At 42.8% G+C, this 15,567-nt stretch overlaps 1 protein-coding gene across 2 annotated transcripts in view; it reads left to right on the forward strand.

Annotated features, from left to right (window-relative positions):
• LOC146610237 (chemokine-like protein TAFA-2) overlaps positions 1-15,567 on the forward strand; it is a 43,820-nt gene that overhangs the window by 12,573 nt on the left and 15,680 nt on the right. For both annotated transcript variants that reach the window (XM_085344177.1, XM_085344178.1), the window contains one exon: positions 14,787-14,936. In XM_085344177.1, the coding sequence (XP_085200303.1) occupies positions 14,787-14,936 (150 nt within the window). The remainder of the gene's footprint in view (positions 1-14,786; positions 14,937-15,567) is intronic.

The raw sequence follows: 15,567 nt of genomic DNA on the forward strand, positions 1-15,567 counted from the left end.
TTGTGTTTCTGCCTCTGTAGTGGTCTGCCAGGAAGACACAGAGAAGGAGAAAGAGAGACGACAGCTTAGGCCAAAGAAATGAAAAGATGTTTGATTTGAGCTCCCCCACAATACACATTTGAAACAGCTGTAGGAGAGGACAAAAAGATGCAAATACTGACATAAGTAGCTTTCCAACCTCCGAGACAGAGTGGGTAGCAGAAAAAGGGAAGCAAATTATACAGATAAGTATGGAAACCCGGACATTCCTGGAGGGCTCTTGAAAAGTCGCCATCAGTCAGCAGTGAACAATTAACCAAAAAGGTTTAAAACTCGAGTGTCTCATGCACACGTACACACACATGCTGCCTCATCTTAATGCTTGAGTAGTAATGGTGTGTTAATACATCCGAACATATTAAGAATTTATATCAAATTCACCATCCTAATATCTATTAGTACAAATTGTCTGCTGCGGGGTGGCGGCAACGGTGGCGGCAACGGTGGCGGCGCGCTTGCTAATATGTCAGGACATGCCATGTGTCACCAGGCTCCCCCTGTCACATGAACTAATATCCTGTGTGATTTAGCAAGACAGTAGTTGTGCTTGTGGTGTGGAGAGATAATTCCCTTGTTTGAACTGCATTAAAACTGCATGAAAATCAATGATGGAGAACCAGGGATGTGGTGTGGGTGACTAAGAGACAATCTGGCACAAGCTGGTCTCATATCAGTGAGGGTGATTAGTACAGAGATGGAGGAGAGGCGGGTGCTGGATAGGTATGTGGTGGAGGCAGATGGGAGTAGTTTGACAATAAAAAGCATAAATCACTTTGCTGAGGTGTAAGAGAGCGAGTTGCATGACAGAAGTGAAGAGAGAGCTTAATCCAATCAGAGAGCCATGAGTATTTAGGTGATGTTGAGGGTATGTTTTCTGCGTGCTTGTTTTCATGCTGATTGATCTAAAACGGTTGGATGATTTATGGCAAGGTATTTTTTATTTATTTATTTTCTGACAGGGATGAGCCCCTCTGTGTGGACGCCCACGGTATTTTCCTTTCACATTTAAATCCCGACGAGCCAGATGCCAGTGTTTTTCCCTCTCTTTTACACTTGTTATTTTTATCACATCGTGCATGCAGGAAATCCTGCTGCGAGCAAACACTTTCCAATTGTGGTCACTCACTCACTCACCCGCTCGCTTGTTCAGGGATGCTAAGCGGGGTGGGGTGTGGGGGGAACTAGGGACAGAGTGGATGCTGTGTCAAGAAAAAAAAAATCAATCTGCAGGCTGCATTTAGCCTGCACTTTTTCCAAGAGGAAGCAAGTTTTCTGGCTGATGTTTTAATTCTGATCACTTCCATTTGTTCACTTTGTGTTGAGCTTTCCCAAGAAAAATAACCGCATCAGTCATTTTTAGCAAAGGGTCATTAGTGACATACGTGGAAGCGACTCAGCCCTCTAGCTGCTGAAGGAATTATGACTCCAGCTACCGTGTATGAGCAGAGAGATTGAGAGCGGGGCAGAAAGGGAAATGAGCAATTATGAGATTATTGTTCTGTTGTCTAATAGTTAATGCATTTCTGTTGAGCTTTGGGAACGAGGAATATTCTCCATAAATGAGAAAAAAGTATCAACCGCTGCTCCATATTCTGATAATTGAATGCATGTTTTGATGGTCATTTGTTACAGTTGTTAAAAATGCTGTATGGCAATTAGTCAGAACGTGTTCTCCAAGCTACCCATGTGGAAAATAAAACCCAACTTATTTTGTTTCTAAATTTGTGCTTTATTCCATTCTGCCTTAAAAAATTGTATTTATTAAATTCTGGTTAGTGGGAAAGATTTATTTCCTCTCAGAATAGCCACGAGGAAAAAAAGCAGAATAAGATGTGTATCTCCCAAAGCTTAGCTACTTGTTTTTTCATTTTACTGATACCTTGGATGTTGCACAAGTCCTAGAAAAACTGCGCTCTGTGAGATGTTTTTAAATCTAGTCCCTCCGTAAATCCATTATACCAACGCTGAAGAAAAAGGATCAAATAAAAATCTTTCCTTCACAAAATGTTATTTCCAGGAATGTTTCTTATCCATAAATATGCAAACATATTTAGAATTCTAAATAAGTGCTTAAGATCAAGCATGTCCTCTATTGACAGCTTCTCTTCTTTCCTCCTCTCAGGTTTCCCCCCCACAGGACTCAGTGTTTATCATAACAGAGAGGGACATTAGTGCATGGGAGGAGTCAGGCTCTTTAGGGGGCTGCCATTGATCAGTCTATTTGTGATCAGCAAACACAATATGAGCACAGCGCAGAAAGTGCAGTGCTGATATAGTTCTTGTGTATCTACACTGGGGCACCGTCTCCTGTCAGGAAAAAAAGCCACTTCCCTCCAGCACTTACAACTTCTATGAATTACCATCGCACAGAGATGCTGTGGCAGAAGATGAGGAGAGACGTGTGCTGGAGTCGTCGACACAGAAGTGAATAGAAAACAGGGTTGAGGGGAGAAGACACTAGTGGTCGAGTGTGCGTGCCTCCTTTCTCTCCATGCTAATTTTCTTGGCAGGCTCTTAAACAGAATTTTAATTTACTCTGTGTTTATGATTCAGAACAAACGCTGCCATCTCAGAGGCCAATATAATCTAATTATTAATACAAATGCATGGACGTACATGCGCTGATGGGCACACACATGCACTAAGAAATGTATTTTGTATGTCTAATTAACTTGGCAAGCTTTCAGGACTAATTTTCCATTTCAAAATATGCTCTTTGTGAATAGAATAATACGAGCCTGAAGGAAAACCTTAAATATTTATACATACTTAATATGTGATGTATAGAGAACATCTAGAGTGTGCTATGGATGCTGAAAGTAGTTTCATGCTAATTTCTTGGCTGGAGCTGTGCCAGAAGGGTCAGAGCAGAGGGAAAATGAAAACACCTGAAGAACAAAATAATAATGATAACAAACATCTGATTTACTAAATTGTTTTTGTGCTGGTCAAACTTTAACAGCATGAAAAGCTCTGGATGCAATTAGAATATCGTGAAACCCGCACCTAAAAGCAAACAAAACCAGAGGGGACGTTTACCTCGCTGGTATTTCTGTTCATCACGCCAGTACATTAACTATACCTGATGAGGGACTGTCAACTCCTGTTGCTGTTTTGCCAGCAAACCATCTCAGTGTTTAACATGAGGCACCAGATGTTGATGAGTCCAGATATCCCGTTCATTCCAAGAGAGGCTATGCACACAACACATACTGACAGTCACATTAGCCTGACTCTGGCTCTCACATGGAAGCAGTTTCTTAATATAGCTCTTTAAATTGTTAATTGATTAGTTTTGCAGCTATTTTCTTTACTCGTGATGTTACCAGCGCTGTAAATTTGACTGTTACCACTTTACCACCGTCATCATGTTTGCAGCCCTGCACGGTTGCTGAGGGCTTGACATACAGAAGGTGTCAGTTTCGGTATGCCTCACTGTATCAGAGTCAAAGCCGTCTCCTGCTGTGAAAACACAAACAAAGAATAACAGGGAGGATACTGAGATGCAGCTGAGAACCGAGGATTCAGAGGAAGCTTGATGACTTATGACTACTTGTAGGTTGTAGAGATGAAGGTTACTGCTGGGGTTGGAGAGTACAGCCTGAAGATATCAAAACATGAATTAATTGCATAAAGTGTTGCTATAGAAACATAAGACCTATGATGAAATCTTGCATGTTTGCTGAGTTTTGGACTTTTCCCCAATTCTTTGGTTTGGTTGGTTGTTATTTACTTTAGTCTATCCATTAACAGGTCTATCAGTGCACACATGTTGTTAACCTCTTACTGAACTAGGGTCTCCTGGGGGTAGCAGCCAATCCCAACTGGCTCTGGGCAGTTGGGTTTACAAGGGGTGAGCCTTGCAATAGTGCTCTGATGATGGGAAAAAAAAGACAAATAGCGGTTACAGCTTGCAGCCAGCAGCATTTCTAAGTGTAAGTACATCAAGGGTATTTTCCATCCTCCTTTTCCGATGAGCCTATGGCATTGATTAGAGGTTGCCTCATTCAAAGGATGAATCCATTGCCATGAGGTGCTAGGAGCAGCACTGTAGCAGTGACACAGCATAAATCAAATGTAAGTAGCCTAGATAGTGTTTTCAGTATATATATAATATAATATAAAAGTATAATATTACTACTTTGGGCTACTGAATTTATCTTTTCTTATAGCCATTGGTTCCTCATGATATTAGTTCATTTCTGTGTCCATTCTCCCAGGTCTTGTCTCCGGTCTGTCATGTTTCTATGTATGTTTATCCCCAAGTTCATGTGTCTTAGTCTGAGTCTGTGTGTGTTACTTCCTGTTTTATTTTCATAGTCCTCTGTCTCGGACGTGTTGTGTTTACCTTTTGTCTCTTTAGTCTGACATCCTAAAAAAGGTCAAACATGGTGGTGGTAATGTGATGCTCTGAAGTTCCTTTGATGCTTCAGGACCCGAATGACTCACTTATTATGTAATTTACTTTTGCACACAGGTTCAGGTAGGTTTTTCTTCCCTTAATAAATGAAATAATAATTTATATAAAATCAGGAAGGGTGCAAATACTTTTTCACTACACTGCTCGTTTTCCTGTGGCTCTCTAGTTACAGCTCCAGCATTCACAAAATGTTGCCCAGTGCCAGCTGGGACCTTAAAAGTAGCAGATTCAGTCACCTAAATCATACAGTGTCATATAAAAGGGTAACCAGTGACTTTTTCTTTCTACTTCTTTACAAGTATTGTGTTAACATTTGACAGATCCTGAAACACAAGGGCTTGAACTGTTTAAATATTTACAGCGCTAACTAGAAAGATTTGTGTTTCCATTTTGACAGGTTCCTCATACTAGATGTGCACGTACATTTGTGTCTGTGCTTGTGTATTTAACTCTGTTTGTGTGTGAGTGTCTGTGAGAGAGAAAGCGGGAGAGGTCCCCAGTGGCAGGAATGACATTTGAAAGAGGCACCCCACTGGGACCAAGACAGCTATCTCAGTACTTACACAGACACACACAGACACCCACACAGAGTGCCTGGTCGTTCTGAGTCGGGGCAATCTGTCCATCTGTTAGTCTGTCAGTTGCACGTCATCCTTAGTAAATGGGGTTAACAGCCACTGCTGTATTAAGAGAGGCAGGGATAACAAGTCCTCATGCCAAGGAGAAAAATACGGGTGGGGGTTGGGGGGGGGTTAGAGAGGGAGTGAAATGGCCACGAAGATGAAAAAGCAGGAGAGAGAGAGGACGCATTGTAGAAAGTGTAAAAAATTCTCTGATTTAGAGCCTGTGATTGAGGATAATAGTTTCCTACCCTGCTGAGTTTGCTGTGGTGAGCTACGAGCAAGAGGGAGCAGAGGAAAAATGGGACGCTGAAGTGGCTAAGAGAGGCTGAGAAAAGGAGGGGTCATTTGTGAAATAGCAGTAGGGCGAGGTAAAGCAGATGAAACAAATGAGGAGGAGGAGAAGAAGGAGTAAAAGGCGGAGGGGTGTGTGAGAAAGAGATCGTGATGAAAGTAGGTGCCATTTTTGAAATAGAATGGGAATTTTCAGTTCTAGTAAATACACACACATTATGGTGCACACACATATACACTAAAGACGGCAACATTTCCATTTACATGTTTTTATTTTAGCACTAAATGCACAACTGAGCACAGCTTCTACGTGGATATGTATTTTGTGTGTGTATATTTAAACACATACACTGCAGTGTGTCGTGTTCTGAGTCATTTAGATGAATGTTTATCAGAGTTTATTGGAGGCTGTGGCCCCCTGCCTGACTCAATATCTGCCAAACTGGTAATTATTAAAATCTTGGCATAACACAGCCTCAAACTGTTGACACCTTCAGTTGTATTACTGAGCTAAGGACCCCCACCCCACCCCCACCCACATATGGTTTTCCAGAGCTGTTTCCACATGCGAGTACTAAATCCCTATGAAATCCAGTTCTATGAAGTGTGCCCTCTTTTTATTTGAGAAAAAAAGTTCTCAACACTGTAAAGCCTGCAAGTGCAGCAAGCTAACCAAAAAGAGCAGTTCTGCCAACAACATATCCACCATCAACAGCAGCTGTGTGCACTGAAAGAAATTTGTGTGTGTGGTCCTCCACAGAAGAGTCCCAAGCAAACACGGAGTGCATGCTTCCTGTCTTTGTCCACTTTACTTTTCAACACCCAAACCAAACACCCCACCAAGTTCAATATCTCAGGCTACTGAAGGGAATTACCAAACCACAACGGCTAATTAAATGCACATTCTTTCTCTACTGCAAAGCAGACTGCTATGAAACAAATACATTCAACTACCTAAAACAATCCTTAAAAGTATTCAGCAGCATATGTTGATAGTCACTGTTAAATCCAGAATTTAATTTAAAGTCCTTCTTCTTGCATGCAAGGTTTTAAATAATTTTTTAAATAATCAGGCTCCATTCAATTCAATCCAATTCAGTTTTATTTATACAGCACCAAATCGCAACAACAGTTGCATCAAGGTGCTTTAGACCCTACAATAATACATACAGAGAAAAAATGAAGTGCTCTACTTTTATGATTAGGCTTAAAACGTTCCTTTTTCCTGAAGCATAAAAGTCTTTTTGCTGCCCCTCCCTTAGCCTGGTTCTGCTGGAGGTTTATTCCTGTAAAGAAGGAGTTTTTCCTTCCCACTGTCGCCAAGTGCTTGCTCATTGGGTGTTTGTATGATTGTTTGGGGTTTCTCTGTAATATTGCAGAGTCTTTACCTTACAATATAAAGGGTCTTGAGGTGACAATTATTGTGATTTGTCGCTATTAACATAAATTTGAATTTAAATTGAACTGAATTGAAACAAAAAGTTTTAGTATAAGGTAAGGCCCCACCTTGGCTAGGGAAAATGCACATTCTCCAAGCAGTTGGCAAGTGATTGATCCTCCTTGCAACTAGTCACTTGAAGAATGCCACAGTTGCCCGAAGGCTGCAGGAAAGACAAAAACCCGTCTCCAAACACTTGCCCAGAACTCTCTGAGCAGCAGTGGAACTATGAAAAGTACAACACAAATCTAACACGGTGACTGTTTGCTTTTAAAGTAGATGTGGTGCCTTTTTAAAATATTAGTTTAATCTTTTACTTGGAAGGGCAACATTATCATTCTAGTATTTTAGTATTTAGTATTTATTTATTTATTGTCATTGTCAAGAACAATGAAATTGCGTTTGGGGCTTCCATACAACCCAAAAAAAAGAAGAAAATAATAAATACCCCTTAAAACCCAAGTGTACATATTTAACCCAGTGTGACTCCAATGCAATAAGACAATCCTTAGCAATAATGTTCGTAGAAATTCAGACAAAGACCTGAGAAACATGACAAAATACAACAATGCAACCCATTCAATATTATTGTACTGTGAGATATGATATCAGATATGATAGTTATCTATTTAAGAAAGAGGGGGGGGGGGGGGGCAGGAGGGGGAAGAGAATAAAGATATGATGCACCAATGCAGACCAGTTCATTGCTATTAAGAAGTTGGATATGGTTATTGTCCGTGAGAGGGGGGCAGAGAGTTCAGGAGCCTCACAGCCTGTGGATACAGGCTGTTGGCCAGTCTGGATGTTCTGGCCTGTATAGACCTGTACCTTCTCCCTGAGGGCAGCAGATGGAAAAGGTGGCGCGCAGGGTGATGTTGGTCCCGCAGGATACTGTGCACCCTCCTCAGACAGCGAGTGGGGAAGATATTACTGATCTCTGGCAGACTTGTTCCAATAATTCTGCCAGCTTCTTTCACCACCCGCTGGAGTGCTTGCTGATCGGCCTTGGTGCAGCTGGGGAACCACACTAGAAATCCATACGTCAGAACGCTGCTGATGGCACAGTTGTAGAAGTTCAACATCAGAGATCTGGGAATGTGTGCGCTCCGCAGTCTCCTCAGGTAGTAGAGGCGCTGTTGGGCCTTCCGTACAACTGAGGTGATATGGTTGCCCCAGGACAGGTCCTCGGTCACAGTTACCCCCAAGAATTTAAAACTGCTCACCCTCTCCACCGCCTCACTGCCAATGAAGAGAGGCAGATGGTTGTTATGGCCCCTCTTCCGGAAATCTACAATGATCTCCTTGGTCTTTTTGGTGTTTAAGACCAAGTTATTGTCGTGGCACCATGACTCTAGTTGTTGCACCTCTGTCCTATAGTTTGTCTCATCATTGTTGGATATAAGTCCGAGCACTGTAGTGTCATCTGCAAACTTAACAATGAGATTGGACGCGCAGGAGGAAATACAGTCATGGGTGAAGAGAGTGTATAGCAGAGGGCTCAGAACACACCCCTGAGGGGCACCGGTGTTGACCACAAGGGTGGAGGAGGTGTTCTTACCCACTCTGACACTCTGTCTACGGTTAGTGAGGAAGTCCACAATCCAGTTGCACAGAGAGGAGTTAAGTCCCAGTTGGTGGAGTTTGGGACGGAGTTTGTATGGCCGGATGGTATTAAAAGCCGAGCTGTAGTCTACAAAGAGGAGCCGTGCATAGGTGTTCCTGTGTTCCAAGTGCTTCAGTAATGTGTGCAGCACTGTGGCGATCGCATCCTCGGTTGACCGGTTCTCCCTGTATGCAAACTGGTGCGAGTCCAGAGATGGTGGAAAAGCAGCTCTGATGTGTTTAATGACCAGTCTCTCCAGGCATTTGGCGGGAATGGGGGTGAGTGCCACAGGTCTGAAATCGTTCAGACATGTGACATTTGACTGTTTTGGGATGGGAACGATGGTTGCTGCTTTGAAACAGGATGGTACCAGTGAACAGGACAACGAGGTGTTATATATAGAGGTGAAGACGTCCGCCAGGTCCGCAGCACAGTCTTTTAGCACCCGGCCCAGCACTCCATCTGGCCCGGCCGCCTTCCTGGTGTTAATGCTCCGGAACACACGCCTCAGCTCATGAGTGCTCAGGACCGGAGCAGGGTCGGTTGAGGGGAGAGGGGACAGGACAGGGTCGGTGTTCTCCCTGTCAAAACGGGCATAAAAGAGATTTAGATCCTCAGCCAGAGTAGAACTGTCGGCTGAGGGTGATGGTGTTCTTCTTTTGTAGTCCGTGATAGCCCTGATGCCCTCCCAGACCTGCCTTGGGTTTGTGTTGTTCTCAAACCTGGCCTCGATACGCCTCCTGTGCTGCTGCTTGGCAGTCTTGATGCCTCTTCTCAGGTTGGCCCTGGCAGCACTGTATGCCTCCTGGTCCCCGGATTTGAAAGCGTTGTTCCTTGTTCGAATAAGTTGTTGAACTCCGTGTGTCATCCAGGGTGGATTATTAGGGAACACACGGAATCGTTTCCAAGTTGTTACATTGTCCACACAGAAACAGATGTAGTCCAAGACAGTGGAGGTGTAACTGTCCAATGCGACACGATTGTCAGTGTCCTGCACCTTGAATACATCCCAGTCTGTGCAGTGGAAACAGTCCTGAAGCATCGGAATAGCATCCTGCGGCCATGTTCTCACGGTTTTGGTTGTAATCCCAGTGCTCTTGATCTTTTGTGTGTATATTGGGTGTAGCAGAAGGGAGAGATGGTCTGACAGACCCAGGTGGGGATAAGCCTGGGCTCTGTATGCATTCGCCATGTTGGTGTACACCTGGTCCAACGTTCTATCTCCTCTGGTAGCACACTTCACATTACGGTGGAAATTGTGAAGTACAGATTTCAGGTCCGCGTGGTTAAAATCCCCAGCCGCAATAAAGACACTGTCCGGGTGTGCTACCAGGCTGTTATTGATGCTGCTGCTCAATTGTGCTAACGCTAGCTTAGCATTAGCATCTGGTGGAATGTAAACAGCGCAGATGTAAACGGCAGAAAATTCCCGAGGGAGATAGAATGGACGGCACTTTAACACCAACAGTTCTACCTCTGTACTGCACAGTCTTTCCGTTACCGTGACGTTCGTGCACCAAAGGTTGTTAATATAGATGCACAGCCCCCCGCCAGTCTTCTTACCCGAGTCCGCAGACCTGTCGGCTCGATAGGCGGTGCGGCCTGCTAGATCGATAGCCGCATCGGGAATGGCGCTGTCCAGCCAGGTTTCAGTGAAAATCATGCACGAACAGTTATTAAAAGTCCGTCGAGTGGCGATCTGCAGTCGTATTTCATCCAGTTTGTAACGGATTGAACGGGCGTTGGAGAGGAATATGATCGGGAGTGGTGGTTTAAACGGACTAGTCTTTAGCCGTGCCCACAGGCCTCCCCGCTTGCCTCTCTTCTGCCTCCGCTCGCAACGTCTCCTCCTGCGGCTTGCTGTTGCGGGTAGCCCCGGGGGTTGCTTAACGATCTCCGGGGGGATGAGATACTCGGATGTTAGTTGAAGATCTCCACGGCTTAGTTGTAGTAGATCATCTCTGTTGTATTGAAGTAACCCCAGACTGTGTGAAATAATACACAGTACCACCAAAAGTGCAAAAGTGTAGGAGCTCCGGGCCGCTGCGTCTGTGCGCGCCGCCATCATTCTTTCTCCAAGTTTCAGTTATGCTAAATAGACTGGTACTCGTATATTATTCTTCTACTCCAACTGAGCACTCAAAGTGCTTTTTATTACAATCCTCGTTTACTCACATATTCATGCAACAGGCTACTTCACCATGCAGACTGGAGTTGAGAATGATTGGACGACCCACTCTACCTCCCGAACTTGGTGGTTAGTAAGCGACTGTTTGCAGACGAGTCAGTACCTTCCAGGATTACTGCTTTTTCCTTGTGGCTTTTCTGTGGTTTAGCAATTGATCTCACAGCAACTGCCAGCAACCTCTAGCAATCACTCACCAGCTGCTCCTCTAAATGGCGGTTGGCAGATGGTCACCAATCAGTCTCAAGCCCTGTGTGACTGGGATCAAAATCCTATTTTAGGATTTCACAGTGCGAGATAAATAAAGACGAATGCTGCCCATGTTATTAAATATGAAATCAGGACTTACAATAAAGCATCCTCAAAATTATGTCAAATAAACAAGTTATTCCCAGAAGATCTTTAACTTTTTTTCAGCAGTGTTACTACCACCGTTTCTGTTTAAACCACAAATAACTTCAATCAAAACAGTTCTAATAACCAAACTATTCGATCAGGGAGAGTCACTTCATATGTTTTCACCTTTGACGCTTTCTGTGTGTTCAATAAATAATCAGTAATTTTAAAACTATAAAAACATTAATGAAAACATGACTCAAATAAAGTAACACATAAAACACAGCAGTTTAGCTACAAGGCAAAGAATGAAAAAAATAAAGAAATGGCCTGCCAGAAAAAGAAAAAATCACTTCTGTCGTAGGTTTTACGTCAATCTTTATTTTTACCATGTGTCTCAAATTATAATAATAACCAAATTAATTGAATTAATTAACATTAATATGTGTGTTCAAGACCCAGTGAACCTTTACATTCCTTCGGTAGAATCCACATCCCAACCACCTTTTACTCCCCTCCTGCTGAGCTCTGTGTGCGGCTGCTCTTACTAATGCTGAGTCAATTACTACTGCAGGTGCCGAGCCTAAAAATGGGCCAAGGGTTGTGTGCGCCTGTGGGGGGTTCAGTTAAGGTGTTTACTCTGTATGTGTTCATTTTCCTTGGCTTTGTATCTGTCAAGCTTCTAAGAAGAAGAAAAAACAATTAGTTCTACAAGAAGGAGAAGGGAAAATGGAAAATAAGAGTTATTCAAAGAAAGCTCTAAAGCCCACATGCAATCTATACACACTCCATGTATTCTGAGTTAGGGGAAGGAACTGTGAGGAAAGATGATGAAATGATTATGAACATTATGCAGTTGTTATAGGATATATAATGTAACATTTTAGGATGTATAATTATAAAATAGTTCATATTTGATGAGGAGAATGCACATCATCATGAAAGTCCATATAATTTGTGTTCTGGAGAACTTGACTGCATTGTGCAAATGTCTTTTGTCAACCCTCATTTCTTTATATTTTGCAAGGAAAATGGGAAACAGTCGAAGCGATTTAGTGAAATGTGCAAGCGTAAATGGAAATACAGCATTTTAAACTAAATAAAAAGAATCTCTAAAATGTTACTGCTCAAGACTGTGAAGAAAAGGTTTAAAGCAAACACACCATTAATTGTCTTACATGCAGTCTAACACAATCCAAAGTCGGTTGCTGATGAGGGGTCATGTTATACCCAAAATACACCAAGACCCAGTGGGCTTATGCGCACACTGTGTGAGTCAACAGAGGGAAGGTCAAGCGAATTGTCCTTCGAGGTGCCTGAATGTCCATCTGTTACTCAGCATTCCAACCAGTAACTACAGTAGTTTAATATTTGACTTGAGACTGAATTATAATTAATTTCTACAGAAGAATTTTTTTTTTTTGAAAAATCTCCAAATGCATGCAGATATTTTGTGTTTTGAGTCCCCTCCTGTTTACGCTCTACACATCCGACTGCTCCCCTACCCATCTCTCAAACACCATCATAAAGTTCGCGGATGACACCACAGTGGTTGGACTCATCTCAAGGGGGGATGAGTCGGACTACAGAGATGAGGTCAACAGACTGACTGAGTGGTGTTCAGTTAACAACCTCCAACTGAACACCACGAAAACTAAAGAACTTATCTTGGACTTCAGGAAGGGCAGAGCAGACCCGGCCCCACTTTACATTCACGGGAGCTGTGTGGAGAGGGTACACTCCATGAGGTTTCTGGGCGTGCAGATATCTGATGACCTCTCCTGGACTGCAAATACTACAGCGGTGGTTAAAAAGGCCCAGCAGCGTCTCCACTTTCTGAGAGTGCTCAGGAGGAACAACCTGGAGGAGAGGCTGCTGGTGACATTTTACAGAGCCACCATAGAGAGCATCCTAACGTACGGCATAACAACATGGTATGCAGGGTGCTCAGCTGCAGACAGGAAAGTACTGCAGAGGGTCATCAACACAGCCCAGAAGATCACTGGCTGCTCTCTGCCCAGCCTGGAGGTCACTGCAAACTCTCGGTACCTCAGCAGAGCTGGCAATATCATCAAGGACCACTCTCACCCCAGCAACCAACTGTTTGAACTATTACCGTCAGGCCGACGGTACAGGTCACATAAAACCAGGACAAACAGATTCAGGGATAGCTTCTTTCCCAGAGCTATCACCGTAGTAAATAAGCACAAAAACAATTGAACCCATTCCATACGGTCACTGTCATTATATTATGCTGCTATTCATACTGTCATTATATTAATGCTGCTATCCTGTATATATTGTACATACTATTGTTTGAGTACTTACGATTGTTTTTTTTGTACTTTTTATATTTTACATTTATATTTATTATTGAAACTTGCACCAAGGGAGTGGCACTCCAATTTCGTTGTACTCTGTACAATGACAATAAAGGCTATTCTATTCTATTCTATTCTATTTCTTCTATAGGAATCGAAATATCAGTGCAATCTGTTCGGTGGCTGGTTTTGCACATCAAAGTGTTGGACTGATGGACAGCCAGATGGACAGATCAGTCAACAATTATCTTTACCCTTTGGCCTAACTCCTAGTGCTACAAAAAGAGAAATCTGAAAGAAAGATGAGAGAGAGATGGGAGAGAGACAGAGTGCTTTTCACAGAGATATTAATTGGACTGGGCTTTGCAGGACTGCTGCTTTGTCTTTTTCTCATCAACAGAGCAAATTAAGAACTTTTCAAATATTTGTTAGCCTGCTTAACATATTCACTGGGTCGTTCACTGCAACTTGCCTCATTTTTAAATGCTCTTTAAACAAAGTCATTGTTTTCTGCTTTAGTTTTCATTGCCATGCAGTGCGCACCCTTTGTTGCACCCTGGGCTGACTCTTTGTAATGGAAATAACTGCAACTTGCAACAACTGTTTGAAAAGCCAAAACACACACACACACACACCGAAGTTCACAGCTGAAAGACTGAACATGTATGTGCATTTGCTGCACATCACGCACACGTGAAAAACAAAGTCGAACGCATCTGAACACATGAGCAGATTCACTGTAATTACATATTGCGTGTAAGCTGTCAAACTTGCACACAAACAGTCGCACTGTATAGTTGCACACAGTGCTCCTGACAAGGCTTATTGTTTGTCCTTGACATTTTCATGTATTTGATGAAAGGCTGGTATGAAAGGGCCATGTGTTGGCATCACAAATCTTCAAATGTGGAGCGATTTCTTTGTTCCCTCTCTCTTAGCTGACTCAAGGGACTTCTGTGCTCGGGGTTGACTTGTTAATTAACCACATGGCTGACTGATTCAAATGTGTGTATAGAAATTTGCACACAAAGTGGTAGTTACAGGAGATGTGAAGGGACTTTCCAAATGTACCCTTCATTAGTACTGCAGCAAACTGGAAGTGCAACCAAACAGTATATGGAGAAACACTCATTATTATTCCTTCCTAAGTTACTATTTTAATAGATAGATAGATGGATAGAGAGATGGTCATAAATCTAAGCATAAACTGCATATTTTATGGCTCATCTTTAAATATGTTTTGCTTAATTTTTAAATGGATGGACGGATCAAATACTTAACTTGTCCTACAAGGTCAGAGATCCAAGAAGGTATTCTCAGTGCTGATATTTTTTTAATATCTTGTAATGGTCTGTGTTTGTCTGGGTCAGAGAATGATGTCCTTGTTCCCCAACATAGTTTACAAAGAGGTCATTAAGGGGAAGGGCAGACCAATTGTGATGGCCAGTTGTATTTCCTTGTCTTTTTCTATGGTTGCTTATGCGTTAAAGTTAGCAAACATAAAGCAAAATCTTTGTTTTTCATTCTCAGTGCATGTGAAGGCGGGGACGTGTGAGGTGATTGCTGCCCATCGCTGCTGCAACAAGAACAAGATCGAGGAGAGATCTCAGACTGTCAAATGTTCCTGCTTCCCTGGACAGGTCGCCGGCACTACTCGGGCCATGCCGTCCTGCGTCGACGGTAGGTGTCACTTTATTGGTGTTCGGGTATCTTTTGCGTGCGCTTGCGTAGTGCCGCTGCCTGATGTGCACCTGTTTTGAATGTTGGCTAAAATGCCTTAGTATGGATTTGAACTCATCATATGTTTTCTTTGTCATGCATCTCAGGCAGAGCACTAAAGTTCAGATTGCTTTAATCGACTCTGAAAGAAAAAAGTGAACACTGCATTAGCAGATGAGCACATTTATGAAGATGAGTGCTGACAGTCAGGCCACACGGAGGAGCAGTCAGTATCAGGAGAAGAGATGCTAGAGTTAGCAAGAGGTTATTTGAAAGAGACTTTGTTCAATGCAGGTGCTACATATGACCAAGCCCCCTGTGTGCTGCAGTAAACTGAAAAATCTAAGAATTGATACACGACCAGGTAAACCCTGATTTACGGGCCAAGGCATAGAAGCCATCAGTATTCTCTTGGCAGCGTTTCTGTGTACTGGTAGCCAGAATACTGACTAGAAATGCATGGAAGCAAAGTGAAGCCTTTCTCCCACTGCCCGTTTTCTGTGCTGTTTCAGCAGACTAATTTATTACATACACTGCCTCTGTCTGTTATATTTTTGTGATGAATTCAGAAACATTCTGAATATGATGGATT

The sequence above is a fragment of the Diplotaxodon limnothrissa genome, linkage group LG20, assembly GCF_057381915.1.
Source record: "Diplotaxodon limnothrissa isolate DT_005_m linkage group LG20, D_limnothrissa_male_GT1.1, whole genome shotgun sequence".
Taxonomy (NCBI): Eukaryota; Metazoa; Chordata; class Actinopteri; order Cichliformes; family Cichlidae; genus Diplotaxodon; species Diplotaxodon limnothrissa.